The following is a 27113-nucleotide window of genomic DNA, read 5'->3' on the forward strand; positions in this document are numbered from 1 at the left end:
GCCTTGTGCACGATTTGATTTACGCTGCTAAGGCAGCCTGGAAACTATCGCCTTAATTTTTGCCTCAGATAGGGGACCAATCACAGAACAGGGGGGAAAGCAAGGCGATGATGAGCTTTGCACAGACGCATTTGATAGACATCCGTGGTGCCCAATAAACGGATCTGGGCATTCGTTCAAATATGAGAAAATGAACGTTTGGTTACCAGACCATGTCTTATTGAGAAGTGGTGGCTCTAGCCAGACTGCCATCAATATAACTTAACTTATATTAATTTGCGCAGAGAGGATGGATAACTCTCTCACTACTTATGGATGCCAGCTCGTTCCTTGCCACCCCTTGCCATTGTGTACTGCTTTTTCTTAGCGTGTTCAGTATTTCCTGTGCCATTACACTTTTTTACTCATAACTACTTTTGGATATTAATGTTTGGATTTTTAAAATATATGTGGATTACCTAAGTTAATACTAATGTCTGATGGAAATGTATATACTTACTGATTTTTTTTTTTACGTGCTCAATACTTATTTTACCTGCTGTAACTTAGTTCCAGAGTAATCCGGTTTTGAAATGGCAGCAAATTTCTACATGAATGTCTCCAACTTTGACAGTTATATGTAGGCTAATAAGTCATGTTTCATGTTTTTGTAATGTTGTAACCATTTTTTTTTTTTTAAAGATTATTTTTTGGGCTTTTTATGCCTTTAATCGGACAGGACAGTAGAGATGACAGGAAATGAGTGGGAGAGAGAGTAGGGGTGGGATCCGGAAAGGACCACGGGGCGGGAATCGAACCCGGGTCGCCGGCGTGCGGTGCAGGTGCCCCAGCCAGTCGCGCCACGGCTGGGGCCCGTTGTAACCATTTTTGATACAGCCTGGACTATCTTTAGTTTTGGTGGCCTGATATGTGGTGCTAAAATATGCCCAAGTGGCCTTGCCCCTAAAATTATGAAATTCCAGGTCTGCTCCTCACCGTGAACATCTGAAATCAATATCTGCATTTTGTGTCTATAGGCCTATTTTGTACATTTGACTTCTGGAAATACAAATGATGTCAAGTTGATGTTGGCACACAGTATGTACAAAACAACATGGCAAGCCTAAACAGATACAGATATCTTATTACCGAGATCTGAATGGTAGCAGAAAGTTTAAATAGTTTTAAGTAATGTGGACAGCTGGTCAACTGACATGCTGAAGTGATCTTCACCAAAGTTGGGAAATAGTGTACTAAATGAGACAAGGGGGAGATTTGTTTATTATTGCTTACATTGTGCTTTGACCTGTACTCATCTCTGCTTAAGAACATTGTTTTTTACAGGGGTGGGTGCCAGGAAGATTTTCATTTCTGTTGCCAGGTATCTTTTCCTAACAGATCAAAAATATTTTGCAACCCAAGACTACATTAGTCAAGGAAGTTTAATGAAACTTCCCATGTTGTCATATAATAAGGTCATGGCATTTTGAGTCCTCAAGGGCCAAAAAAGTTGAAAGATGATGACGAAGCAAAGGACACAAAATCTTTTAATACAATTCCCATACCTGTCATCCCTGATCTGGTTGTTATATGGACAATGAATGCGATTGTTGTTTTTAGTAAACCTAATACAAGGAGCACCAACACAACAAATGTTGCCCCACTGATAGATTTATTTTGTCTCTCCGTTTGGTAGAGAGAATTCAATTGCTTAGAAGCAATGCCTCAATCGGGTACTCTGTTCGGTTTATTTAGCGTTCATTTAAACAGTTCAGTTGAAATCTTTAATCAGATTCATTTCAATCTGATTGAGAAAGACATGTCCATGTAAATGCAGCTACTGCTGCACTGCACCAAACAAAGCTTGGCAGGCATTACATTACATTTTTTTTATTGTAAAACTCAAGTTCAGCAGTAAAAAATAATTGTATATTCCAGGGGAGACAAAAAAGGGAGCAGGATGGGAAAAGGGCTATGGGAGGCATTCAACAATGTGGGAAAATTGCACGGTGAGAGGTAATCAAATGCAAACGCAAACGCAGAGAAGAAAATAATGTGCTTATTGTTCTTCTTCGGTTCTTCTTTTCATTACAGGCACAGAACAGTTCGCATGTTGTACTTCAATGGCAGTAGTAGCAGCCTTCAAAGCTCTCAGTCTGTATGCAAAGTACCTGACAACCTGAATTGAAATAATTGCATGTATTCCATCCTTGTTACAAGGCAATGTCCAAACCTCAGTTAATAATACTTACAACCCTAATGCATGGGATTATCTCCAGAGGGCCATGCCAATGTTAAGCTCACTTGTGCTGCCTCAAAAGGCATCATACCTTGGTGTATAGTATACTGTACAGTGTGCATGCATATAGAGAGATTGTAAACCAAACATTGTAAAATGAACAGAACATACTTCCTGGGCCTTTTTTCTGTTCATATTTAATAAATAGTGATATTACTACAGTGTCAAAAAAGGCAAGAGTAAATAGTTAAAAACAACAACCCGCAACATAACGGCTTCTCATGGTCAAACTCACTTTCCTCTACAAACACCAGAAAAATCACTGATCAATGGCCAGTTCAAAACTGAGAGATGAGATATTGGGCGGTTGTCCCTCGAGTGGATTCGATCTGACGTTGACCGTTTTCAAGGCGGGCATGCTGGACAGCTTCTCCACAGGCACGTCTGTGTGAAGAAAAGGCGATGATTAACACCTAGAGTCAAATAATCTGAGACATACTGCATGTTGACTCATATTGCTCATCAGGATGCTGCATTACAGTAAGTTCCATATACAGTACAACAACGTTCGGAGGTCTGATAATTCTGTATAATAGGTTACTTGCGTGAGAGGCTCTTGGTTGTGCTTATTTGTTTCTGATGCTATTGTTAACTTTATGAGTGTCTACTTAGTGTTGCTATTATTGGCCAAACAAGACACTCAGTGTCGGAATAAACAAGTTAGAAGCAGAACATAACAGAAGATGCCGTTAACTTACAGCATAGTTAATGCCCCACTGGAAATAAATGCCTGATGAGGCCTAATTTTCCATTATAATACATTATGTCTGACATAAAGCCTCCCAAGCCTCTATTTTTAATAAATATAATTAGTGTTTTATTTCTGGCTATTTCTTTGGCTGACAAACAAGAAATAATAATAAAAAATAACATGACAGATCCATCCATAAAATCTGAGGGATACAAATATTAAAAACCTAACCCTAACCATATCCATGATCAAGAAACAATTTGACGCCCCAGCCGTGGCGCAACAGGCTGGGGCACCTGCACCGCACGCCGGCGACCCGGGTTCGATTCCCGCCCCGTGGTCCTTTCCGGATCCCAGCCCAGCTCTCTCTCCCACTCACTTCCTGTCATTCTCTCTACTGTCCTGTCCAATTAAAGGCATAAAAAGCCCAAAAAATAACCTTTAAAAAAAAAAAGAAAAAAAAGAAACACTTTGACTTTAGTATCCAAACAAATTGTCGCAGAAAGGGTTTATTTTGAGTCATGTATGGCAAATTACTGGATGTCCCCATTTATGCATGTCTCTGACATGCTAATTTAAGATCTATAATATACAGAATATATTTGATATATTGCAGTTACATGAGATATATTAAAGTGTTGTATCACAAATATCGAGTATTTCTCCATCATCACTGTTTTAAGCGGCAACACTTCCTTCGGCGTTTCACGTCCCCATCTCTCTCTACTTAAAGGGACACTTCACCGATTAGCATTAAGCTGAAATCCGTATTTCTCCCATCTCAAGGCAAACTGAGGGAATGATGCATGACCATTCAAAAACATGACTGGTCTTCAAAAGATACAAAGCTTAATGCTAATCGGTGAAATGTCCCTTTAAAGGAACACTTCACCGTTTTTTCATCTACGTTATTTCCCTAAGACGAGTTGATACATACCTCTCATGTTTCAATGCATGCACTCACTGGCTCTGGCGCGCGCCGCAACTTTGATAGCATTAAGCTAGCCCAATGCATTCATTAGGATCCAAACAGAGATGAAGTTAGAAGCGACCAAACACCTCCATGTTTTCCCTATTAAAATACAGTTGCACGAGTAGTCATACGTCCAAGTATGGTGAGACAAAATAAAACGTGATGCATTTGTAAGCAGGTAAGAGGGATAACTATATTGTGTGGCGCAGTAATATCCTCACTATTGCACTTTCAGTTTCACTTTGGAGTGAGGATATTACTGCGCTCCCCAATTATAAGTGCTCCCAATGTTATTCCGCCACACAATATAGTTATCTTATCCCTTTTGCCTGCTTAGAAATGCACCACGTTTTATTTTGTCTCACCATACTTGGTCGTGTGACTACTCGTGTAACTGTATTTTAAAAACATGGAGGTGTTTGGACGCTTCTAACTTCATCTCTGTTTGGATCCTAATGAATGCATTGGGCTAGCTTAATGCTATCAAAGTTGCGGCGCGCGCCAGAGCCAGTGAGTGCACGCATTGAAACGTGAGAGGTATGTATTAACTCGTCTTAATTAAGGGAATAACATAGTTTAATATGAAAAAACGGTGAAGTGTTCCTTTAACCTCTCTCCCTCCCTCTCAGTAACACGTTAGCAACGCGCAATCACACTCACCAACCAATCCATTCAGAAGAGGATGTGATGTCTAGGTGTAGATAAGAAGGAGTAAACTTTCAGTTCAACAGCTGGTAGCATTCCTGTCTATGGGTAGCATAGGCTAGTGTTGTTCAACAATGAGCTATTAATAGAAGATGGAGGCAGTTCCGAATTAGAAACGAAATAGCAAGGGATTTTCAAAGGGCCTTTCAAAGAAGGCAGCGAAAGAAAAAGAGAGAGAATAATAAAGCCAAATAACAGGCCCTGATGAATGCTCTGCGAATAGGCTTAAATAAATCAATTGATTTACCCTATTTAGGCGTGTTGACATTTTTGAGTGCAATCAATCAATCAATGCCTTTATTTGTCCCCCAGTGGGGCAAACTGTTTCAAAGCAGTAGGAGCACACAAAATGTACAGAAAATACACAAATACACGTAGTTTAATAAATAACATAATGCACATCCTAATCAATAATGGGTAAACTACCTTTTCCTCCTGGCATTTGGAAGAGAGACAGCAGAAAGAACAAAGGAGTGTTTGTATCTATTTGTTTTAGTAAGTGAGTAGTGAACCTGATGGTAGAAACTGAAACTGTTGATGAAGAGGATAAGAACAGTCAGACAAGATGTTCGCTTTCTTAAACAGCTGTTTGTTGTAAAGATTCTGTGAAGTGTCTTGTGGACGCAGGTGATTTTACTACTAACACTAACAACCTACTCTCAAGGACTGAGACCAACAAATACAGGACAACTTAATAACAGATTCAATAAAAACAATCAGTATAATCAATATAAACATAGACAAAATTACAAAAAAGGCACTGCATGCTGACTTTTCTTATAGATTGAGAAATTTGTCGTTCTCAAATGTCAGCTTGTTGTCAAGCCTGACCACCAATCACTGTGATGTTAGGAGAAGGCTGCACACATCTAAAATCAATGCACATGTCCATAAAAAAGATTCCTCACACCATTTAAAGAAATAATCCACCACAGGACCATGCAAAGTTTCAGTGCTACTCAGCAGGCTGACTATACTAACTGTGTCATCCGCAAACTTCAATATATGACGGTTTTCAAATGTGCTACAGCAGTAATTTGTGTACACTATACAGCAGAGGAGAGAGAACGGATCCTTGAGGTGAGCCAGTAGATGATGCAGCTCAGAAAATGGACCATTTACTCTGACTCTGAAAGTTACACGAGTAGTCACACGACAAGTATGGTGAGACAAAATAAAACGTGGTGCGTTTGTAAGCGTGTAAGAGGGATAACTATATTGTGTAGCGGAATAACAGTGCTCCCAAGTGTTATTCCGCCAGACAACATACTGTAGTTATCCCTCTTACCCGCTTAGAAATGCACCACGTTTCATTTTGTCTCACCATACTTGGTCGTGTGATTACTGGTGTTACTGTATTTAATAGGGAAAACATGGAGATGTTTGGTAGTTTCTAAATTCATCTCTGTTTGGATCCTAATGAATGAACTGGGCTAGCTAAGTGCTATCAAAGTAGCGCCGCGCTCCAGAGCCAGTGAGTGCATGCATTTAAACGTGAGAGGTATGTATAAATTTGTCTTAGTTTAATATGAAAAAACGGTTTAGTGTTCCTTTAATCTCTGGATTAGTAGATGTGGCTGAATAGTATTGAAGGCAGAAGAGAAGTCAACAAACATCAATCTAACATGGTTGTTAAAACTCTCACGGTGCTTACAGATGTAATTCAACCAAGTTAAGGTGGCATCCTGAACCGCCCTCTCAGTCCTGTACACAAACTGCAGTGAATCAATCAGGTGTTCAGTGGTTTTCAGCAGTTCGGCTTTGATCAATTTTTCAATCAATTTTTGACTTCATAGGTAATAAGGCCAGGGCTATAGGCCTGAAGTCATTTAATGATTTGGGATGTTTCGATTTAGCAGCGGGAACTAAATAAACTGTTTCCACAGATTTGGTCTGCTGAGACAAAGATAAATAAAAAAAATGTAGGCAAAAACAGGGCCTAATTGTTCAGCACAATTGGAGAGTATTCAACAACTGATATGACCAGGACCAGCACTTGTTCTTCTTTTGCAGTGTTTAAGTTTTAACAACAGAATGTACATCAAAAAGAGGAGAAATGTATTGTCTTGGTTCCAGTGTTATGTTTTTCATCATTCATTGAAGTCATCAGTCATTATTTCATTATTAAAAGATGAGCACATCAATTCTAGTATGAATGGGCATGAATTGATTTACATGCATTTTTGATGGGCCCATAACACTTGTCCAGAATCTTTTATCGGCAAACATACTGATAAAAGCTCCTGAGGGATTTATCCAGTGAACAGTGATTAAAATCTCCTAAAACCAGGTTGGAAGCGTCAGGAGATAAGGACTGGAGTTTATGCACCGACTGAGAGATGAGCTCTAAGGCAATTTTTTCACCCATTTGCCTTTGGGTGAACATAAACGACAGTCACAAAAAATCTGTGGAAATTCTCATGGCAAATACAGAGGGTGCATGGATAAAGAATGTTTTGTTCATTTATGTACGTGCATACCCCACCGCTGCATGATTTCCCTGTAGTCACGGACATTCTATCGGAAACCCATTACTTTCAATGGTTTGAACATGCAAAAACTGGTCTGCCGCTGCGCTCAGTATAGCGGCTTTGCCGCTCTTGCACTACCGCGGTCAAAGTTGAAATATGTTGAACTTTGACCACGGCGCACTGTAAGTCAATGGTGTTTTGCCATAGACCTAAAAGAAATGGACAAACAGACTCCATTGTTCTCGATGGAAGGGGGCTGAAACAAAATTCCGTTTACTTTCCGTCGTACTGCGCAGACTCGTACTCAGTTCGTGACGTTAGCCTGCTGTAACTCGTCTGATAGATCGAAAACCTCTGAAATTGTTAACATTCGTTTTTTAATATTATTATTATGTGTACTTGCCTCTAGGTAATGCTTTACCATATCAAACAGTAGGCTACCGTAGGCTACACGCATTTTCACTGATCTTGCGAATGACTCTCCGTCATGGTTTTCGTGCAGGCTCACTCAGCTTCTTATCCAAACATTACGGGCAAACGTTAGCTTCCCTACAACAGACATGCTAAAATACTTCTTTACGGGAAACCAACGTAATATACGGGGAAGAAGTGAATTAATTTTGCCTTCGATACCCTATATAGAATACACAGAAGCTATAAGGGAGACAAAGGGCACATGTTACATGAAGTTATGGGATCGCAAAAAAATCTGAAATCTATGGCCGTCCAAGGGAGTTAGCAGAGCGTTGATCACCAGCTCATTTCGTGTTTCTACTTCCGGGAATATGCCTGCCCCCTTGTGTTTTGCGTGGAACCAGCAGTAACCACAACAACAATCGTTAGAACGTTACCTCAACCAAGAGCATTCTAGCGGTGAGCGCAGCGCATGCCGCCTGTCATGTGATGGGCCCTTTATACGTTCTCTTTCCGTTGTGGAGCTCGGAAGTGATAACTTTTTACGAGCCCAGCAAAGTCCTCCAGGTTAGGGAAGACCAAGTCCGCTGGTGAACCGCTGGTGAACCGCTGATCACCCGCTGATCACAGGTTTTTCAAATTTTAGCGCATAGTCTCTATTAGTATTGAGTCGTACTGGGTTCAGGAACTCCCAGGTGCCATGCGGACACCAGTAAGAGGAACAAAGTTGGATCCATGTCACTGAATTTTTTGACACGATTTGACAAGCTGGAGTAGATGTTGATCAGTACACAAACAAACTTCAGCAAACTGCTTAAATTAACAAAATGAACTTTAGGACCTTAGGACTTAAATCATAAAAACTCTGACAAACATGCTGCTGGTCGCTGCATACTAGTTAATGCAGATATTATTTTGCAGGGATGGGACTGGTATGATTTAGCCTAGGCCTACCTCACTGTATCGTACTGGTATGATTTAAAACATCACAATGTAAAGAATTCCTTTAGAGTAAATCTTTACATAACGAGATATATAATTGTATATTGTGAAATAGGCTAAAAATATTGTGATATGTTTTTTAGCTACGTATATTGCCCAGCCATAACAGCAGGCATTGCTTTTAATAACATAAAGCCACACACTACACTCAAAATAGCCTAGATGACTGCTGGCCATCATCACAATCGTTAGTGTTTCTCATTGTTACTAACTGAAATGAGCCATTACAGACTCTATTTTGTATTATTTGCAATGCACAACACAACTCATTGAGCTCAATGAGCATCAAACAGGCTAATAGGCCTACTGGAAAAAGCACCATGCCAATCTCTAACTATGGTGAAGGGCTAGAGAACTTTATCAGGGTGCATAATATCCTGGATCCATGAAATACAGTAGCTGGCCTTTAAAAAGAAAAAATCTGCCTGCCCCTATGTTAACCCTATGTGTTAAATTCCCATAGGGTTACATAGGGGGTCAAATACTTCCTTCCCCCTAGCATTTAAGGAAAAACATTTATTTATTTACGATACATTCTTCAATTACAAAGAAAATTGGTGTCCTTAGTGGTTTGATTTTTACTCATTTTTTTAAATTAAGACATTGAGATCAATTGTTAAATGATGATTTTATATTCCTCTTTTTAGGCAACTTTAGCATGGTATCAAATACATGTTCTCCCCACTGTATATTGTGATCTGTGGATTAAAATAATGCTCTATGGGTAATTTATCATTTATCTCCAGCAAATGGTATTGCCAAAGTGCTGAATTTTATGAATGCAAATCAATGATTTAGTCAAAACAACTCGTTTCCTGCATAGTCAGGTGCTGTTGATTAAAAATGTACTTGAAGAAATGTGTGGGTAGACATTACACAACGTGCTAAACAGAGAGGTGGAAAAGAAATATCTAAGCAGCACTATAAGAAGGAAAACCAGGAAAGAAGTGAGCCAACATGACCAAAGGTAAGATTTACATGTGTACATGCCTTGCAGGTCGCCAATGGTGGTAGGCTAATGTGGCATTTAGACATTTTATTCAAATGTGCATGTTAGTGTAGCACGGAAACTGAGGCCTGGGGCCAATTCTACTTTAATTGGCTAGTTTCGCCAAGCCAGTCTATCAGTGACAGGTGCCCTTAGGGCGGATGGGGTTGCACAGGGGATGAGGACGCCCTTCTATTCTCATCTCCCGTACAGAAGGCCACGAAGGTAAACCATGGGAAAGAAAATGTCTCCTGATACTCAAGCGTTAATGCATTTGTGTATTTGCTCTAGGCCCTGGCGAAGGTTTCTCGACTAGCAGGAGTAAATTATATTTCTGAATGCCAAGGCACGCATAAGCAGACGGATGTACCTCTGGCCCAACCATGAGGAGGTCATATACCATGGGGATGCAAAAGGATTGTGGTAGCAAGTCATTTCAAACCGTTTTGTTGCTAATCTGCTAAATTCCATGTTTTGGTGTCATGTAATGTGATTCAATTCGATCAATTGGATCAATTCCTCCTGTGGATGATGAGATATTGATATTTTACTAAAAGGTTGACCGCAGCCCATGGTGACTTTTGACTGACTAAATTAAGGGTCAGTCAAATTTTGCCTATGGTGCATATGTTTTTTTGTCCTCTCTGCATAAACATGTGAAATAAGTAGGGGTGGACCTATCCGATATTTGGATCGGATATCGTCCCCCGATATTGACAAAATAGCTGGATCGGGGCTCGAAAAAAAATTAGCAGATCCATGGTTCGATCCGAATTTAATTTAATAATAAAAAAAAGCTGAGCCATGATGCGTAACCAGCTAATTAGCGCCGCTGTAGCAGGCAGCTCACTGCTGCTGGTTAGAGTGCTTCACCTCACTGTGCTTTGAGTGTTTAAATTCACGGATGGGATAAATAGCCTGCCCTACAGAGACCAAATTTCCCTCATTGGATCAAAAGAATATCTATACCAACCACCATTTGTCATAGATTAATTACGATCTTCATGCGTTTTGTTGCATTTAGGCAACACGTTTAATGTGTAACAGTCAACACAAAATAGGCTACTCAAACTAAACACATTGTCATTTTCATCTCATATCTGTATAAACGGTTCTTGGTAACAGAACTCATAATGGACTTCACGGCATTCAATCGATGGTGGGTGCCCAAAAGGTCATCAAGGAAGATATCAGCACCTCCCACTACTTCAGCAGAGTCACAAGCATCAATACAGACACCTCCCACTACTTCAGCAGAGTCACAAGCATCAATACAGACACCTCCCACTACTTCAGCAGAGTCACAAGCATCAATACAGACTCCTCTCATGCCGGGGCAGAATCCGTTCCAAGTGGCAGGTACCACAGGTTTGGACTGGTCTTGTTTTTCAAGGCCATCAACACTGAACTCTTGTAATCACTGAGAAACATTATAGTGCAGCAATAATACAATCTAGGTTTTTACTATTTATTGTTTAGTGGTTTACCATTTACTCTCTATAGAACTATTTGTGTTGTCCTTTATATTTCTTTCAATACTGACTTTCTAATTCACCAATAGGCTATATGCAGGGAAGGCTGTTCAGGAGCTTGTTTGTTTCCGGTGGAGTCAGGTGTGTCTGAACCTGCCCCTTTATTAATCATTAATGTAATTAGTATCTACACGGACCCGCTTGGTTGTTGCCCGTAGTGAATTTTGTGTGTGTTTAAATTGTTATTATTGGGCAAACCATATCTTCAGTGTTGGAGTGACCATGTAAGGAGCGAAATATAACAGGAGATGCAGTTACAACACAGCTAATGCTCCACTGGAAACAAATTAGCTCCTGAGCAGCCTTCCGTGCCTGTTGGAGTTACACGCCTAATTCCGTTGCCTATTCTGCTTAGAATGAGAATAACGTCTTTCTATTCTTTTCTAATACGAGAATTTTGGTGATCAGATCACAATGAAATGGCACTGAATATTTGGGATTCTGTTGACATGTGCATGATTTGCATTTTAACAGAACTTATTATAAGTGGCCAGATTTGGACATGGCTGTACAGACAATTTCATGGCATCTAACAAATGTAAAGCATTTTTCACTATATCACCTGGTTAATTGGCAATTTATCCTTGTTTTTCCTTGTCTTATGGAAATCAGACTTTGCTTTTGAGTATTTATTCAACAGAATATGTTATAGAATATGAATACATAAAACAAATAACAATGACAAATGGCTCTTAAAGGGACCCTGTGCAGTTTCTGCAATTTCTTCACTGTTTTCTCGCTTTTTGCTCACCATTGTTTCTACAGAGCATTTCTATGACACTGCTGTTTACTCTTTCCCTGTTCCTACGACAACGGTTTACCCGCTTTCTGCTTCTTCTCACCGGCTCTGCCATGACAAATCAGTCTGAGAAAATCCATTGCTACCTTGCTCTAGGCGATGCCTGGCGACTGGCGTATATGTGTGTAGTATCGTAAAGCAATTACATAATGTTTCATAATAGGTTAGAACCCATGACCAGTGAGGGATTCTGAGCTATCTGACTCTGGGCTGTAGGTTTCAGTTGGATGTCTGCTAGTCTTGAGATGCCACAGTACCATGCAGATTCAAGGCACCCTTGGTCATGAACAAAACAAACATGGTCCACACCTCCTCTTTCTTTGGACACCTACATTTTCTCATCTGTGAACATAAAGCTGATGTGCCGTGCCAAAAACCCCAGTGCCATCAGTCCAAAGGACATTTCTCCCAATTCCGGCCTGGCTTTTTAATGTTTTTTTTTATTTTTTTAAATGGAGCCCTCCATGGAGCCCACTGAAGTCCAAAAAGTAACCAATGGTGTGTGACTAGAAACTGATGTACCTTGACCTTAAATGTCAGCGTTCAGTTTTCCAATTTGCACATCTATTAGTTGGTTCAGTCTTAAATTTCCTCCTGCAAGCACATCCAGTGAGGCTGACAACAGACTTTAATGAGGAGACACAGCACTCCAAAAATCCTCCACAGAAAGGCATGGGGTTAATTTGGAACACCAATATGGCAGTTGTATACACATAACCGCCCCTTACGTGGCTAAAAGTCGTCATATGGATTTTGAACTTACATAATGCTCCCAGCCCCCTCCTCCTCCCTCTCCTGGGACTAATGCCCCACTACACACACACACACACACACACACACACACACACACACACACACACACACACACACACACACACACACACACACACACACACACACACACACACACACACACACACACACACACACACACACACACACACACACAGTCCAGTTTTTCTTTGTCCTGTCTTGTATGTCTTACATGTTGTGTTATGCCTTATATGTCACTATGCCTGCATGGAGAAATTGCCCCTTGAAGATAAATCAATGAATCCAAGATTGAACACGTCTGTAATAATAATTAACAGGTTGGATCAGAGTTTGGACATAGGACCTGTTTCCAATTTAGCTAGTGTGATATCAGTGGAGACTGACATGCTCAGGGTAGTGTTATTTCAAACACCTGATGTTCTAGCAGGCAGAGGTGTCACTTAATGATTATTTTTTCCATTTCTTTTCATTAGTTTGACTAACTGCCATTCTCCAAACAGAACAATATGACGAAAAAAGGCCTTACTTGTATTCACTGACAGTAACTGTGCGTTCAGACCGAAACCGTCAAAAGCGTCAAAGTGGATGGTGCGCTGGTGAAGCTCATAACGCAACGCTCAACCCAGTTGAGACACACATGTACGGGTAATCTTTGTGGATCAAAAGCTCTGCATTGGGGGCCGCTGTGGCGCAACAGGCTCCAGTGCTCGTGCCATGTACGGGTCCGAGTGCCCAAGGGGACCCAGGTTAGACTCCGACCTGCGGTCATATCCCGATCCCACCCCATCTCTCTCTCCCACTCACTTCCTGTCTCTCTCCACTATCCTGTATGAATAAAGGCAAAAAGCCCCTAAAAAATATACTTTAAATAAAAATCTGCTTTCAACACCATCCTCCCTCACAAGCTAGTGGTCAAACTGGGGGACCTTGGGCTTCCACACATCATCTGCATGTCTCTGAATGCAGACACAGGGTCAGAATGGGCCACCACACATCCACTCGAGCTAAGGATTTCCATACAGACAACACTCAACGACCTTGGGCTAGCATACAGTAGCCTGAGAAATTGTAGGTTCAATATCCCGCTTCCACTGTTGTGCCCTTGAGCATAATTGACATTATGTAAGTCGCTGAAACGCAGGCTGGGCAAATCGTGCCTGACCTGCCGGCGAATTTGGATTCCACCTGGCAGCTCAGGCTGGAAACCTGCACATCTATCTCCCCTGCTTCCTGTCCACAAACTTGTGTACAGAGTCATTTAAACGATGCCCATTGATCACACCTCTTATGCAGTAGAAATAAAGCGCAGACTCCCCCAGACTTATATTCAATCAAAAAAAGGTGATAGCCAGACTGATGCTCGCTCTCTTGACCTCCAAAATATAACTTTTTACCATTCAGCCATTTTATGACCTTTTTAAAGTACCTGTAATTACAATACATAATATAGCTTCTGCAAATGGCCTTTTGAAAATCAAGATATTCCATGAGAAATGTCATGATGACACCTTTATCAATCAGCTGCAGACTGTCGGTGATATTTTACATATTTAATGAAATGCCTCAAGTCAATGACTAAGAGAGAGCAACAGAATATGGGGAAGGTTAGATTAGGTCTGCAGAACTTGTTGCCACTGGGACAATGTAAGTAATCTAGACGTAAATTTGTTCCTCACTTCCAGGAACATAATTGGTCTTTGATTAAATCTTATTACTTATTTTAATTTATATCCTGCCACCCAGTTTAATCATCTCTTTGGTCCTCTGTGTTGTGTGCCTCTAAGTCCAATAGCACTGTAATTAGTTGTTCTCATCTAATTATCATCTAGTGTGAAGAGAAAGGAACTAATCACAATTTGATCCCTTGATTGTGTGATTAGTTTTGTTTTTCAGCTAGCCCAGCTCCTTAACCACTACGCTACCACCACAAATGAGAATGAGTGATTGGCCTTTCGTATGGGCGAGAGATACTTTTTTTATACGGCTGTATAAAAATGATGTCATATTCTGCAAATGTCATATTCTGCTTCAAGAGGAAAGCAAATGTAACACTGTGTGTGAAAGAGATAAAAGAGAAAATCTACAGATATGAAAGATTTCAGTCTACCTGAAATGTCAAGGTTTTTCAATAAGCACTAATTAATGAACTGTAATTCCTCTCGAGGTAGCCTGGATATTCCCATGCTGCCTTGCGCACGATTTCTTGAATTTCCCCTTGGGGATCAATAAAGTATCTATCTATCTATCTATCTATCTATTTGATTCACGCTGCTAAGGCAGCCTGGAAACTACCGCCCTAATTTTTGCCTCAGATAGGGGCCAATCACAGAACAAGGGGGAAAGCAAGACAATGATGAGCTATGCACAGACGCATTTGATAGACATCTGTTGACTTGCACCCAATAAACGGATCTGGGCATTCGTTCAAATACGAGAAAATTTGCATTTGGTTCCCAGGCCACATCTCATTGAGAAGTGGTGGCGCTAGTCAGGCTACTCTTGAGGAATGTACCTACCGGATATCTGATTGTTTTCCAGATTTATGTTTTCAAGTGTACGGATGTTCGTCAGCCTCTCTGGAAAACTTGTGAGCTTGTTTTGGGACAAGTTGATGCTGGTCAAATGCTCCATCTCGCCTACAGCATCTGGTAATTTGGTGAGCACGTTGCCTTGCAGGTCCAATTCTGTTTAGAAGTTATAAGACATATGAACATGAGATAAATATGAGATTTATTCCCTTGATGTCAGTAATGTTGTCAATATCGTGTGAAAGCTCCTGATAAAAAAGCAAAATGAACAAGCTTAATACATGGAAATTAAAACTGATTATATAAATTTGTGCAACGCATGAAATAAATCTTTTTGGATTATATGGACACATAAAGAATGACAAGCTTTACACTCATGTGTAAGTTGAACTACTACAGAATCAAGTACATACCTCTTAATTGAACAAATGTGGCGAAAAATTTGTTGGTCAATGCTTTTAGTTCATTGTTGGCCAATGTTATACTATGTATGTTCTCAATGACGGTCCTCAACACCTTGAAGACTCCATCAGGGAAACTGATCAACTTGCAGTTGGACAAATCTGTAAAAAACAAACAGGACTGTTGACTGGGATGACAAGTACAATCACTTGGCTGGTAGTCAATGAGTTACTAGATTATGCCCTCCAGCATCCAGAAATACATCCCATTCTCCTATGATATAGTTATTCAGAACAGAAGTTTTGGAACTTTTGATCGTGTGACAGCGGCATCAAAGACTGCCGCAACGCTCTCTTTCTCTGACTCTGCACAGAACATCGCTGCCAGGATACCGACAGCTGGCATAAGCGGTGGGAGTCGAGAATCTTTAGTTGAAGGCAGCATGAATGATACATGTAAAAGTGGCCTTCAAAACTCAGCAAAGCAAAGGTATTCTAGAAGTCAGAATTTCATCCAAGTATTCAATTCGGACATGCCTCAATCCCTTGCTGCCGCCGAATGATATTTTAGAAGGAAGGACACGCTAGTGCTAAAGTGGTAGGTTACATGTTAGCTGTGGCCTGATTATAGAACAACTGCAACCTTAATCAAAATACCATTGTCTGTGACCAGGCTTAAACGTAGGCCTCCTTCATCATCACACATTGATGATACTAGATGGTTGAACACTGATTTATTGATTGTTCCTCTGTCTAGCGCGCGCGCGCGCACACACACACACACACACACACACACACACACACACACACACACACACACACACACACACACACACACACACACACACACACACACACACACACACACACACACACACACACACAAAATCCTGATGGCCATCTTTCTGGTCTAAAGCAACACTGCCACCTGTTGTCCATCAAAATCACCACATTTTGAGACTGAACTCTCATGTGTTGTGGTCAGTCATTCCTGAGGTCTATTAAATCATGAAGCTGTTGAGGCATTATGTTACATCCCAACCTGGTCCTGAACTCTCAACGGTTTGCCTTTGTGCTTTGCCACTGAAATCAATTTCATAATAACTAATAAAAATGTTTTAATAAGAGGATGTGAACATGATTCAAACAGGACCTGCTACACGTGACTGGGTAAAAGCAATTATATCATATGATTCTCCTTATGATAGCTAACATCCAGCCTTTCTAATAGCCTACTTTGAAAACCCTGTAAATGGACAGTCCAATGCACCATTAGTAGCACATAGCCTACCTAAATGAGTCTTTCCTTCTTCAACAGCTTCATTGACTCTTCTGGCAACATTTGCAACATCCTGGGCCATCTTGAAAAATCTAAGAAATATTTAATTTGAAAGACATAAGATGTTAGATGATAATTTCATTAACAAAACACATAGGCTAGCCTAGGTCTACCAATTCCGCAGTGAAAATAGCTCTAAGTTAATTCAGTATAACCTACACATAATAACAACAACGAATCTCGACCCCAGACTCTTTTCCCACCATGATGATTGCAATGACTTCTATCTGGAAACTAAATAAATAATAGCCTAGGCTAATAAAAAAAATGTAGCTTTTTTTTTAACACCAGCCTCTCATAGGTTACACGCCTCACCCCTACTGTAAGCTACATTGCGTCACTCATTCATTCATGGATGAGGCGGAAGTCAACTAAAGGGGTTGAGAAAATCCCGGCGCTCGGTATGCTAACTTTGTAACAACTAGCTTTCACTAAACTGTTTCGTTTTCTGGCTCTTACCTGATAACTTTGTAGCGGCGACTGACTTTCAGAACTCCTGACCTCAGGCGTGCATATAAACAAAGCTGGCGACTATGTCGCTTTCAACCAATCACACTCACACTACTGAGCGGCATCGACAAATTTGGCGATTTGTGATGATATTTTTAGCACCGCTACCATGCACACGCAAGTCGCCCACAACGGTGTACCGTCAAACAGCTCTGAACATTTCTGAGAAACTACAGTAGAAATCGACCTCAATGGCTTCTAAGTCCAGTGTTCCAATCTACCAAGCTCTCAGGACATACAGAAAGTTTGTTTCCATGAGGTTATGTAGCTCGCCATGATGAATTAATGCGCATGCGCGTCTCTCAGATTGACTTCCCATTGCCCAGTCTGTAAATGTGACAATTATAACATAGCCTACATTTCTCTGAATTAGAGTTGCTCACAAACAGTTCATTTACCTCTGAAAATAATCTATTTTAGCCTACAAACGTATAGCAAACAAGTATGACACAGTCTCTGAAAAATAATGATTGTAGCCTCCATATTACCTACCTGTGTCAGAGCAGATGTTCCTACAGCATGAGATTTTGGCCACAGACCCACAGAATCAGTCCAAGCCCGTTGTCCGAGTCACTGGCCAGAGAGATACCGTTCTGGAACCTCCATGATGGGTCAACGTTTCTATAGCCTACAGGTTACTTGTTCTGTGGAACAAAAGAGGACCACCTAGTATTTAACCCATGACTTGCTGTCCTCAAAGCCAGTTTGAGCAGGGAATGCAGAACACCATGGGCCTGTATGAAAAAGCCATGAGGTGACCAGTCTGCTGTCTGTGCACATACCTCTCCAAATAGCCCGTGTGTGCCTCCCCTAGAAATGTCCATGTTGAACAAGTTAGGCCTACTCATTTAAATGAATGAAAGCTTGTACAGTGAAATATTAAGCAGGAGTCCACTCCTTGCTGCCTAGTCCTAAATGGATTCTATACTGAAAAACTGAACAGCACATTTAGGCTGTAGCTACATCTTAATAACGCATGCATGTCAAAGTAACACAAAAGTACGAAGTGGGAGTCTTTTCCTTTGAACAAACATAGCTATAGCATATAAGTTTTTGTTGATAATTGAGAATAAGCTTCGACTAGCATGCACAAATAAGTAAGGCGTCCTTGAAGTTGTCATCTTCAAGTTGACATTGATTTCTTTTCAGTTTCTTCAACTTTACTTTATTGCCTGTATGGAACATCTGTAGTGTGAAAATAGAATCAATTATGTGCTGTTAACTGAACTGATACGAATCATCCAGCTTTACTGATTTACTCAATAGGCCTATTGATATGATTTCTTTAAGAACACTATTTGATCAGTCTTTGCCATTGTTGTGACGGAATGAATATAGCTTCAAGAAGTTAAAGTGGCATAATCTTTCTTTGACGTTCTTCCAGATGTTTTATCAGATGCATCTGTTTTCGAGACAAGACATCCTCCTTTTTTGTGGGCTGTGACTGAAATGAGCTCCCATGCAAGTGCATAATTAAGCTTAAAGATCTTGTCTTTGAAACAAATGGAGAATGTTCGCTGTCTATTCCTTTTTACTTGCAGCATGCCACACTGATAATGTTTTCTTTTAATGCAACCCCCATCTCTGAAAAATATCTTCATAGACCTGGCTTATGAGCCTGTGATCACCAACAGGGAATGAAAACATGATTGATAAAACAGGTTATTATGTTTGCATTACTATTAACTTCTCCTGTTTCACACTGATAATACAAAAATAACATTGTCTGATAATATTACACTGAATACAGAACTGGTGTAGTGGCCATGCGATTGTACAAATCAATCTATAACAAGCTCATGGTGAATGCCCTGGGACATGCAGTATCATCACATTGTTATTAGCTGAATATATTCATGCTATGGGGAGTCACTGCGGAAATGGTAATTTCTGTGGTTGTTCTTCATCTAGCCTACATTAGCCAAGGCTTTAATTATAAGTTAATAAAGTTGTGTATTAATCCTGTTTGATCTAACAAGGCAACAAAACATGATTATTGCCTTTGGCATGCCATTCTGGTTCAAAAACTAAAGAATCAAGTACATAATTAGTTTTTTTCCACTCTGAAATAAAAAATAATTCAGTACTGAAAAGCATAATGGAGGCACAGTGAACTCATTTGGTCTAATAATAGCTCTGCATTATACTGATTCTGTATTATACTGATTCCATAGGCTACTGTTTCAATGACTGGATGCACGCAAAAGCCATCAAATCACTGAAGTTCTGGTGAGCAAGAGCCATAGAATGTTGGGAAAGTTCAGCATTGGGTTAGTTCTGGCAGGCCTCGTCACCAGTGCAGCTGGGTAAAAACCCGATGACCCTGGTGGTTCATGATGTCTCCCACTGTAAATTTCAAACATTTGCCAGGATGGGGTTTTACATACATTCTGTTTATTTTATCATCAGGTGCTTTTGAAGGTGCAAGCTGAGTTCCTTTTCCTCCAGCTTCCTCAAATCCACACTTTATATGTCAGTCTCCTAGTAATCATATAATGCTGGATAACTGACTGATTCAAAGACAGAGCAAATTACAAGGTAGTTAGTGAGCAAAGTGTGTCTCTAATCCTCAAATAAGTTGTTATGGGCTGGGTTGATATGGCTCCTTCAGACAACATAGTATACCACACAAATTTCGTCATCTGGGTGCAACATTCGGAAGAATAATGAATAGATTTTGCTCAGTTATTTAAATGAGCTTTCCTTCTGGCGTGTTCAGACAGTGTGTGTGCAGCTGCTGGTGTCCGTTTCACTTTCTATAGAGGAGACCAGGGGTCTTCAACCTTTTTCAGCCCTTCGACTTTAAACTTGACATGTCAACATTAAACATTTCGAGAATAAAGTTGAAATATCATCAGCTGAAATGTCAACTTTAACCTCGATGTGATGACATTAAACTAAAAATTTCGGGGAAAGTATTTGATCTCAAAATAAAATTTCACAAAATATTGAAATATCAGGTCGACTGTAATCTTGATATTCCATCATTATTAATATTCTAAATTAGTTAGTATAGTGGTTGTTAAACCCGATTCCGAAGAAGGCTATTTCACCAAATCGTCTAGGCTACACAAGGCATTTTGTTGAGTCGTCGGCCAACTGATTGAGTCAGTGGCAGCTATAGGCCTACCTTGGATCGGTTGCTCTCTCTCCAATCTAGTTTTGATGGACATGTCAAGATGAAATGCTGAGATTAAAATCAATATATATGTCAACTTTACACTCAAAATGTTGAGTTTGATGTTGACATGTCGAGATTAAAGTCGACATGATATTTCAACTTTAATTTCGAAATTTCAAGTGTAATGTCAACATGCTGACCAATTAGCCTACAAACTGAGAATGAGGCGTTCATATTCAGCGGAACTGGAGAGGGTATAGTGAAGAAATGTATTACTGTCAGCTTTTAGCACAATGAGCTAAATGGCATGAAAATTAAAGTCTGGAGTAAAAACAACCTAGGGTCAGTAGTTTAAAACTTCAAACTCAAAAATGACCATAATTGGTTACGGTTTGAGCATGACTGTTAATTTGCATTATCACTAAATGGCCTTACAGTGATACTAACCGGGCAAGGTGGCACATTGCTATTTTATACCACTAAAAATGCTCAAAATGTAATAACACTTGGTAGTGTGGTGAGGGTTTCTACAGACCAAAGTATTGTAAGCTCTGCAAGTGTATGGCCCATGGAGGACCTGTGTAAGAAGAAAAATTCATGGCTTCCTGTTCAAGTGGTCATTCAAAATAGATTCCTGTGTGCCTTGCACATTTTGATGAATGAACTGATTCTGAAAATTACAATGATGTTGAAGGTTTAGAGGACTGTTTTTCTTTCTCAAAACCATACCCTCATATTGCACAATTATGATAATGATAATTTTGTCACCAGTGTCTTCAAGTTAGATCCCCACTAGATGTTGAACTGACAAAACACCTCAATGTGTAGTTATGTAAAATAATGAGGATTCATTCTCAAATCCTTATAATAGATGATTTTCACATTGTTTTAATATTACTTGCAAAAAATAACATTCTATATATTTTTTCCATGAAATTCACTTTTGAATGAATAATAATTTATACATAAATATATTGGCTTTTAGTTAAATCTTATTTACAATAAGTATACACACATACACCTATGGTGTACCTGAAAATACATCAGCAGTGCTTGACATGTCTATGAGCTCAATGGCTTATGGCACAGAATATTGCTTTCATCCATGGGCATTAAGGTTGTCCGTTCTCTCCTAGGGGTGAGGCTAGGTGCTTCAGGCAACACAACATGGAAGAGCTCACATATTTCCCTTTAAGTGTATTAGATTCCTCCAAATATTTGTCCGCGTACATTTCAGCCATCCAGCGGTGTCTCTACGAGCAAACTCCTCCAGATTATTTCATCCCAGAAGATAGACTTGGCTATCGATTCTGTTGATGATGGCTCCCAGTCTCTCTGCCTCACCGTTTTGCACCATCCTTTTGATACGTTTCCACATAAGAGAGGCCATGATGGGGCCCCTCTGTGGTAGAATTCTCATCTACTCCAGACAGCGCTGTAGAGAGCCTCGTTTGATTTCAGTGGCAGCCACACTCGGCCACAATCATGTCTTCATGATGCCTCAGAATCATCTCTCCGCCCTCGTAGTAGAGCATGCTCAATGGGCTCATCTTTGTGGGGGCGCAGCAAGCAGTGGGGACTCGGTTTGGGTGGTAGTACTTCAAGAGACTCTGTAACAGCAGGGAAAAAAACAAGAGGGAGCATGAGGTTTTGAGGTTTTCTTCTCAGATCTGAGAAATTTGGTTTTGGACGCCATTCAATTTACATCAAATTAGAACAGAACATAATCAAAAGGAAATCAGGATGAACCGAAATGCTTTTGAGATTATCTATATACTATACTATATACAGTATAGCGTGCTGACAGGCTGAGAAATTGTTTAATGCCTGCTCAGTAAAAAGTATAACATGTCTTCACAACAAATTCCCCACAGGATATTCAAGATGCAGAAAAAGTCTATGTGAATATCAATGTATCCTTAAAAATAGCCCACTCACCTGCATATAAGCGTGATTTGTTGGCTTGAACTCCTCTCCGAGTGGACTAGGGCAGCTTCCCTCGCACCGATAGGCGTTGTACTTCTTGGGGAACACGATCCACGAGCCCCAGCCTATCTGGTTGAAATCCACCTGCATCTCCACCCGTCGGCAGAGCGACGCGGCGGAATCCTCTCTCTTGGGCACCTCCAGGTGCCTCAGGGGTTGTCCGCGGCGACCGCGCCTGCTCTTCTGACGCCGGGGCTTCTTCACCTCCTTCTTCTCGGTGTTGAAGAGGAACTTGGACTTTTCGGCCGTGTGCAGCAAGCTGGCCTTGTCCTGCGCGCCCTCGTCCGACACCGTGTTCGAGAAGACCACCAAAAGCGCCCGGTCGCTGATGAAGTGCCGGGGCCTGGCGAAGGGAGAGGGGAGTGAGGTGTGCAGCGGTTCCACGTTTCTCTTCACCTTTTCCGGCCTCCTCGTTCCGCCCCGAGGTTGATCTCTCATCCAGCCCAGGAGCTGACTGGTGACATTGTACACCCTCCAGTGACCCGTGGAGCTGACCAAGGAAGTGGCCGGGAGGAGGCCCAGGGACTCTTCCCCCCGGCAGGGGTCCTGAGCTGGGCATGCGTGGTCCTGCTTGTGCTCGAGCTCCACAGTGATGTCCATGTGACGAGACACCCGGGGCAGTCGGATCCGCAGCTCGGCAGCCTGGATCTCGGTGTCGGCTAGCAGCGATGAGAAGTCAAAGGTCACCATCCAGTGTCTGCCTCTGTTGTCCAGGCCTGGAAAAAAACACAGTCACACTGAGATGTGAGCATTTGATCTTTTCTTTTTTTGCATAGGCATGATGGTTGACTGTGAATTCAATGACTTTACATGTTCATGCTGCAACCTGTCCGAAAACATCTTTAATATACCAAACTGGTATAGGCTACTGACAGATGCAGATTGCTTATAGTAATTAGTTAATTAGTTTACATTTGAAGTTAGTTTTCTTGTGTTGGATAGCCGAGTGCAGCTTTCAGTATTCTTCTTAAATGATTGTTAATACTGCTGTCCTGAAAGCCAGGGAGACAACACAATTTGAATGAGAAAAGTGAAGGAATACACATTGTTGAGACCCATATTCATTACTGAGCTGATGTCCAGAGTGTAGTGTATTAGGTCTTGTGCATTTGCATGAACTAAACTGCAAATAGCTCTGCCAAATTAAGATGTCTCTTAGATCAAAGGACTATTAACCAGACCCTTCCTCATTAGAAGTAATATAACTACCGGTAACCCAATATTGTAACAGGCAATATGATGCATAACTTAATAATTACAATTCTTAATTTCTATACTATTCACTCATAACTCATTTCAGTTTCACACATGACCAACTTGGCTGTAGAGTTGACTAATTTATTACAACTTGGCAATTGTTAATAATTAAGCCAAGGCCACAAATCCAAGGATTTATAAATATTGTCATTAAAGATGTTGCACATTAAGCCTAAATGGTTTCATTAATTATTTCGCTCATTTTTAGTTAAGAGGTTTCGGCAATTATGTACAAGCTTGTAGGCCTGATAAAAAGCTTTAAAGTTGCGCAGAGCCATTGGACTAATCCACTCAAAGCAAACACCGGATCGAAACCAATCATTTAACACATCTATTGCTCGGCTTCCGCATATCCTCATGTAAACAAATAGGCTACAACTTTCTCACCTAGCAGCGATGTTAAGTTAGCTTGTTCGCAGGCGCCCCTTCTCTACACGTTAGGGCCCGCCTGCCAGCGAGCGCTAATCTAATCAACGGACGTGTGAAAAGAACTGAGACTGGATGTTGATTTGAGTTTAACAACTGATTTGTATAGGAATGTCTGACAAGATGCGTAATCAACATCAGTGGTTTAATGCAAGAGAGGTTTGCTTTGAGCATTAGACCTAAAACTTCTTTCAACACACTGATCCCTAGGCTTATTCTCTCGCAAGAAAAGGGATGTGAATTGAGTCCAGAGTTGTCTGGCCCCTGCGTTTAGGCACCATGCTGTCCTTAAATAAATACTGTAGATAGAAAATAATTCCAGAGGGGAAAAGGCTTTTACTAAGATGTTCTGAAACATTAAAGTAGCCATCCAACCAAGGCCTTCAAGCTGCTCACTACCCAATGTTAGACTATCCCATATAGGCCTACATGGGTCCCATATAATTACTACTCAAGAAGAAGTTTTTTTGAAGGAAAAAAAGTGAACACAAAACCTTACTTTTTGCTAATAAACTCCGTACAGTGTCCGCTTGCTTGGCTGAATCCTCCTCAATAAATTCCACTGGTCGCGTGTGATTGCTTGTAAAAGTCCGATAAAGGTGCATCATATAGGAAGGCAACTGATGCCGATGAGGTGAGCGATTTGTGGAAATCCTTTGGGACGGTACTTTAAGTATTCCATCCGTGCTTTTCTGCAATCCCAATGCCTCCAAGAGGATATGAGAGTACAGCAGCACACGCAATACTCCGAGCACATGCATGATGACGACCTAACTCCAAATGACAGGTTCCTTGGGTACGGGGCAGGTAGGGTTTTATACGGTCACCACCCCATGATGCATACTTAACAAGTAGCAGTGGACATTAAAGGAAATTGACGTGCTTCTTCAAGGCTTGACATGACAGGTCATCAGCTATTGAGTTGTTAATGAGGGGACCGCGCGCATGAATGCGCGATGAATATCACGTCTTCAGAACACCTTGTACTGAATTACACTGAGGGGCAATTGATATTTTATTTAACCCTTTGAAGGAGTTATAAGCTTAACTCGGACATGTCCTTGTTAACAAAACAGTGGTATTTCTACCAAAGTTTTTTTTCTAAGGCTCAGAAATGACCCTATGCAACACAAATAGGCTTCTCCAGCAACCAGACAGCAGACACAAATACTGATGTAAAACTTTTCAAGTCTTTGCACTACACCCGATCAGTGAAAACACCTCTCGCATCCCTTAAAATGGCCAAAGAGGCAACATTTATTGAATACCATCAAGCCATGAAAATTATTAGCCCCGGCCGCTACAATTTAACTTTATGTTGCCAACACATTAGGAGGTGCACTGATTCGAGACACACTTGAATGAACTAGGAGAGTGCGCATGCTCATCAGGTTCCTGATCATTCACAAAGTGCTGTGCTTTCTTTTGAGTGAAAAACGGGGCAAGACGGTGCCAAACGACAAGAAACATACTGCAAAAAGCAACGTTTCATCCAGAAAACAAGTGATCTTGTGGCAGTAAAGTTCTGCGCACAGCAGATACGCAAAGAAACATTTTTTTTCTGTTTTTGGATAGTCGGTAGTCAATTGCCAGCGCTGCAATGGTAAGTCTTCAGAGTTTGCTTGCTGGGATCGCATTTCCTTACCCTGGGAAGCCACGCTACTCTTTGATGATGGCGTGATGCTCAATCTTTCCTAATCTCGAAATTATTTTGTTGCTAGGTTAGGCAAGTGGCCAATTATGTGTTGTGGTAAGCGCTGGAAAGAGTAGCGTATTGTGTATGGGCTGCAGTTGTTTCGTGGCATGTGCTTGGAATTACCAACAAGCTCTCAGTTTACAACGATGGGGGAACTTTCTCAGACTTTCTTATCAAAGGATTTTCGTCTTTATAGCTATCGGATGATGCGAATTGGGTGTTAACGATTTCGAGATACGATGAAACAGAATCAGATTTACTTGGCGTTTGACGTTAAATCTATTTATTTGAGCTGGTTTCACCGTAATAAGACGACAGGATAGGATTTTGGGACACTAGCATGCCTTAGGCTATCCTTAATGCAATGTTAGTAGTGCATACGTGATGGCTGATGTTTAATTTGTAGCGTGTTGACTGTGGCAATATTTGTTGCGAAAAATGCTAATTGCTACAAGGCAATTTCCATATCAGAAGTGTTATCTTGATACATTACTTGACCAACTTTTTCGCACCTCTTGTGTTAAGCGCGTATTTTCATTTGCACCGTATCGGCCCTTACCGCTAACTATAGATATAGCTAAGCCTCATTCTACTATCTTAATTAAGGCGGGGTCAGTTCACGCAGTTGTATTTACAAACAAGTGCTCCTATGAGATGGACAACTTTATGCAAATTGTTTTGGACAACCATAATGACGTCTTAGATTAAAAAAATGGCAATAATAGCCTTTTGTCAGAACTAGCTCTGAAGCGAGCAAGTTGTTATTCACGCTGCGCATGAAGGAAACTCATTTTATTTTCCTAAGACATTTAACTCCAGGCTGACGTCAAGTTTTTGTTTAGCCAAGATAAACCTTGCTATTGAAATCTGATCACTTTTATTTATCTATTTGTTTACTTTTTTGGGAAAATGGTTTATTTTGACGATTTATTTGTAGGCCTAACTGTTGTAATGCAAATGCGCTTTCTTGACCTGTGCCATCGAAAGCTGGGAATATAAGGATTAATCAAGGTCAAGGAGCCGATACCGTTCAGAAGCCCCTTGCCATGCCCCTAATCAATTAGGCCTAACTCTTTTTGAAGATATGACTCATGCAAACACGGGTTGAGCCCGCATAAGGTTTCACGCCATTCATCATTCCGAGCATTATAAAGCATACAATTTAGCCATATCACGCAACCCATGTGAGTCCCCATGACTGGTTCCACACAGTTTTTTTTTT

General features: G+C 40.7%; 2 protein-coding genes across 4 annotated transcripts; both read right to left on the reverse strand.

Annotated features, from left to right (window-relative positions):
* Positions 1-1621: 1621 nt before the first annotated feature.
* lrrc20 (leucine rich repeat containing 20) lies at positions 1622-17873 on the reverse strand. 3 transcript variants are annotated; one of them, XM_062526256.1, is made up of 5 exons: positions 17804-17873; positions 16848-16927; positions 15569-15718; positions 15144-15311; positions 1622-2662 (listed from the first exon to the last, which is right to left on the reverse strand). In XM_062526256.1, exons 2-5 carry the CDS (start codon positions 16915-16917, stop codon positions 2538-2540), a joined length of 513 nt encoding a protein of 170 aa, XP_062382240.1. In that variant the 5' UTR covers positions 16918-16927; positions 17804-17873; the 3' UTR covers positions 1622-2537. The 3 variants fall into 3 exon arrangements, with proteins under 3 accessions (XP_062382240.1, XP_062382238.1, XP_062382239.1); XM_062526254.1 differs by lacking the exon at positions 17804-17873 and adding an exon at positions 17055-17133; XM_062526255.1 differs by lacking the exon at positions 17804-17873 and adding an exon at positions 17355-17674 and having other exon boundaries at positions 1623-2662.
* A 4110-nt stretch (positions 17874-21983) lies between these two features.
* On the reverse strand, positions 21984-24956 carry ndr2 (nodal-related 2). Its single transcript, XM_062526838.1, has 3 exons — positions 24695-24956; positions 22465-23228; positions 21984-22136 (listed from the first exon to the last, which is right to left on the reverse strand). Exons 1-3 carry the CDS (start codon positions 24954-24956, stop codon positions 21984-21986), a joined length of 1179 nt encoding a protein of 392 aa, XP_062382822.1.
* Positions 24957-27113: the final 2157 nt, after the last annotated feature.

This window comes from Sardina pilchardus, chromosome 22 (assembly GCF_963854185.1).
Source record: "Sardina pilchardus chromosome 22, fSarPil1.1, whole genome shotgun sequence".
Taxonomy (NCBI): domain Eukaryota; kingdom Metazoa; phylum Chordata; class Actinopteri; order Clupeiformes; family Clupeidae; genus Sardina; species Sardina pilchardus.

Excerpts from the sequence above, each read along its gene's own strand:
- ndr2 (XM_062526838.1), bottom strand. The coding sequence starts at position 24,956 with ATGCATGTGCTCGGAGTATTGCGTGTGCTGCTGTACTCTCATATCCTC. Across the intron at positions 23,229-24,694 it reads ACGGAGTTTATTAGCAAAAA|GCCTGGACAACAGAGGCAGA; the intron begins GTAAGGTTTTGT and ends GTTTTTTTCCAG. Across the intron at positions 22,137-22,464 it reads CAAATCACGCTTATATGCAG|AGTCTCTTGAAGTACTACCA; the intron begins GTGAGTGGGCTA and ends CTGCTGTTACAG.
- lrrc20 (XM_062526254.1), bottom strand. The coding sequence starts at position 17,101 with ATGGTGGGAAAAGAGTCTGGGGTCGAGATTCGTTGTTGTTATTATGT. Across the intron at positions 15,719-16,847 it reads AGAAGGAAAGACTCATTTAG|ATTTGTCCAACTGCAAGTTG; the intron begins GTAGGCTATGTG and ends TGTTTTTTACAG. Across the intron at positions 15,312-15,568 it reads CACATTTGTTCAATTAAGAG|AATTGGACCTGCAAGGCAAC; the intron begins GTATGTACTTGA and ends ACTTCTAAACAG.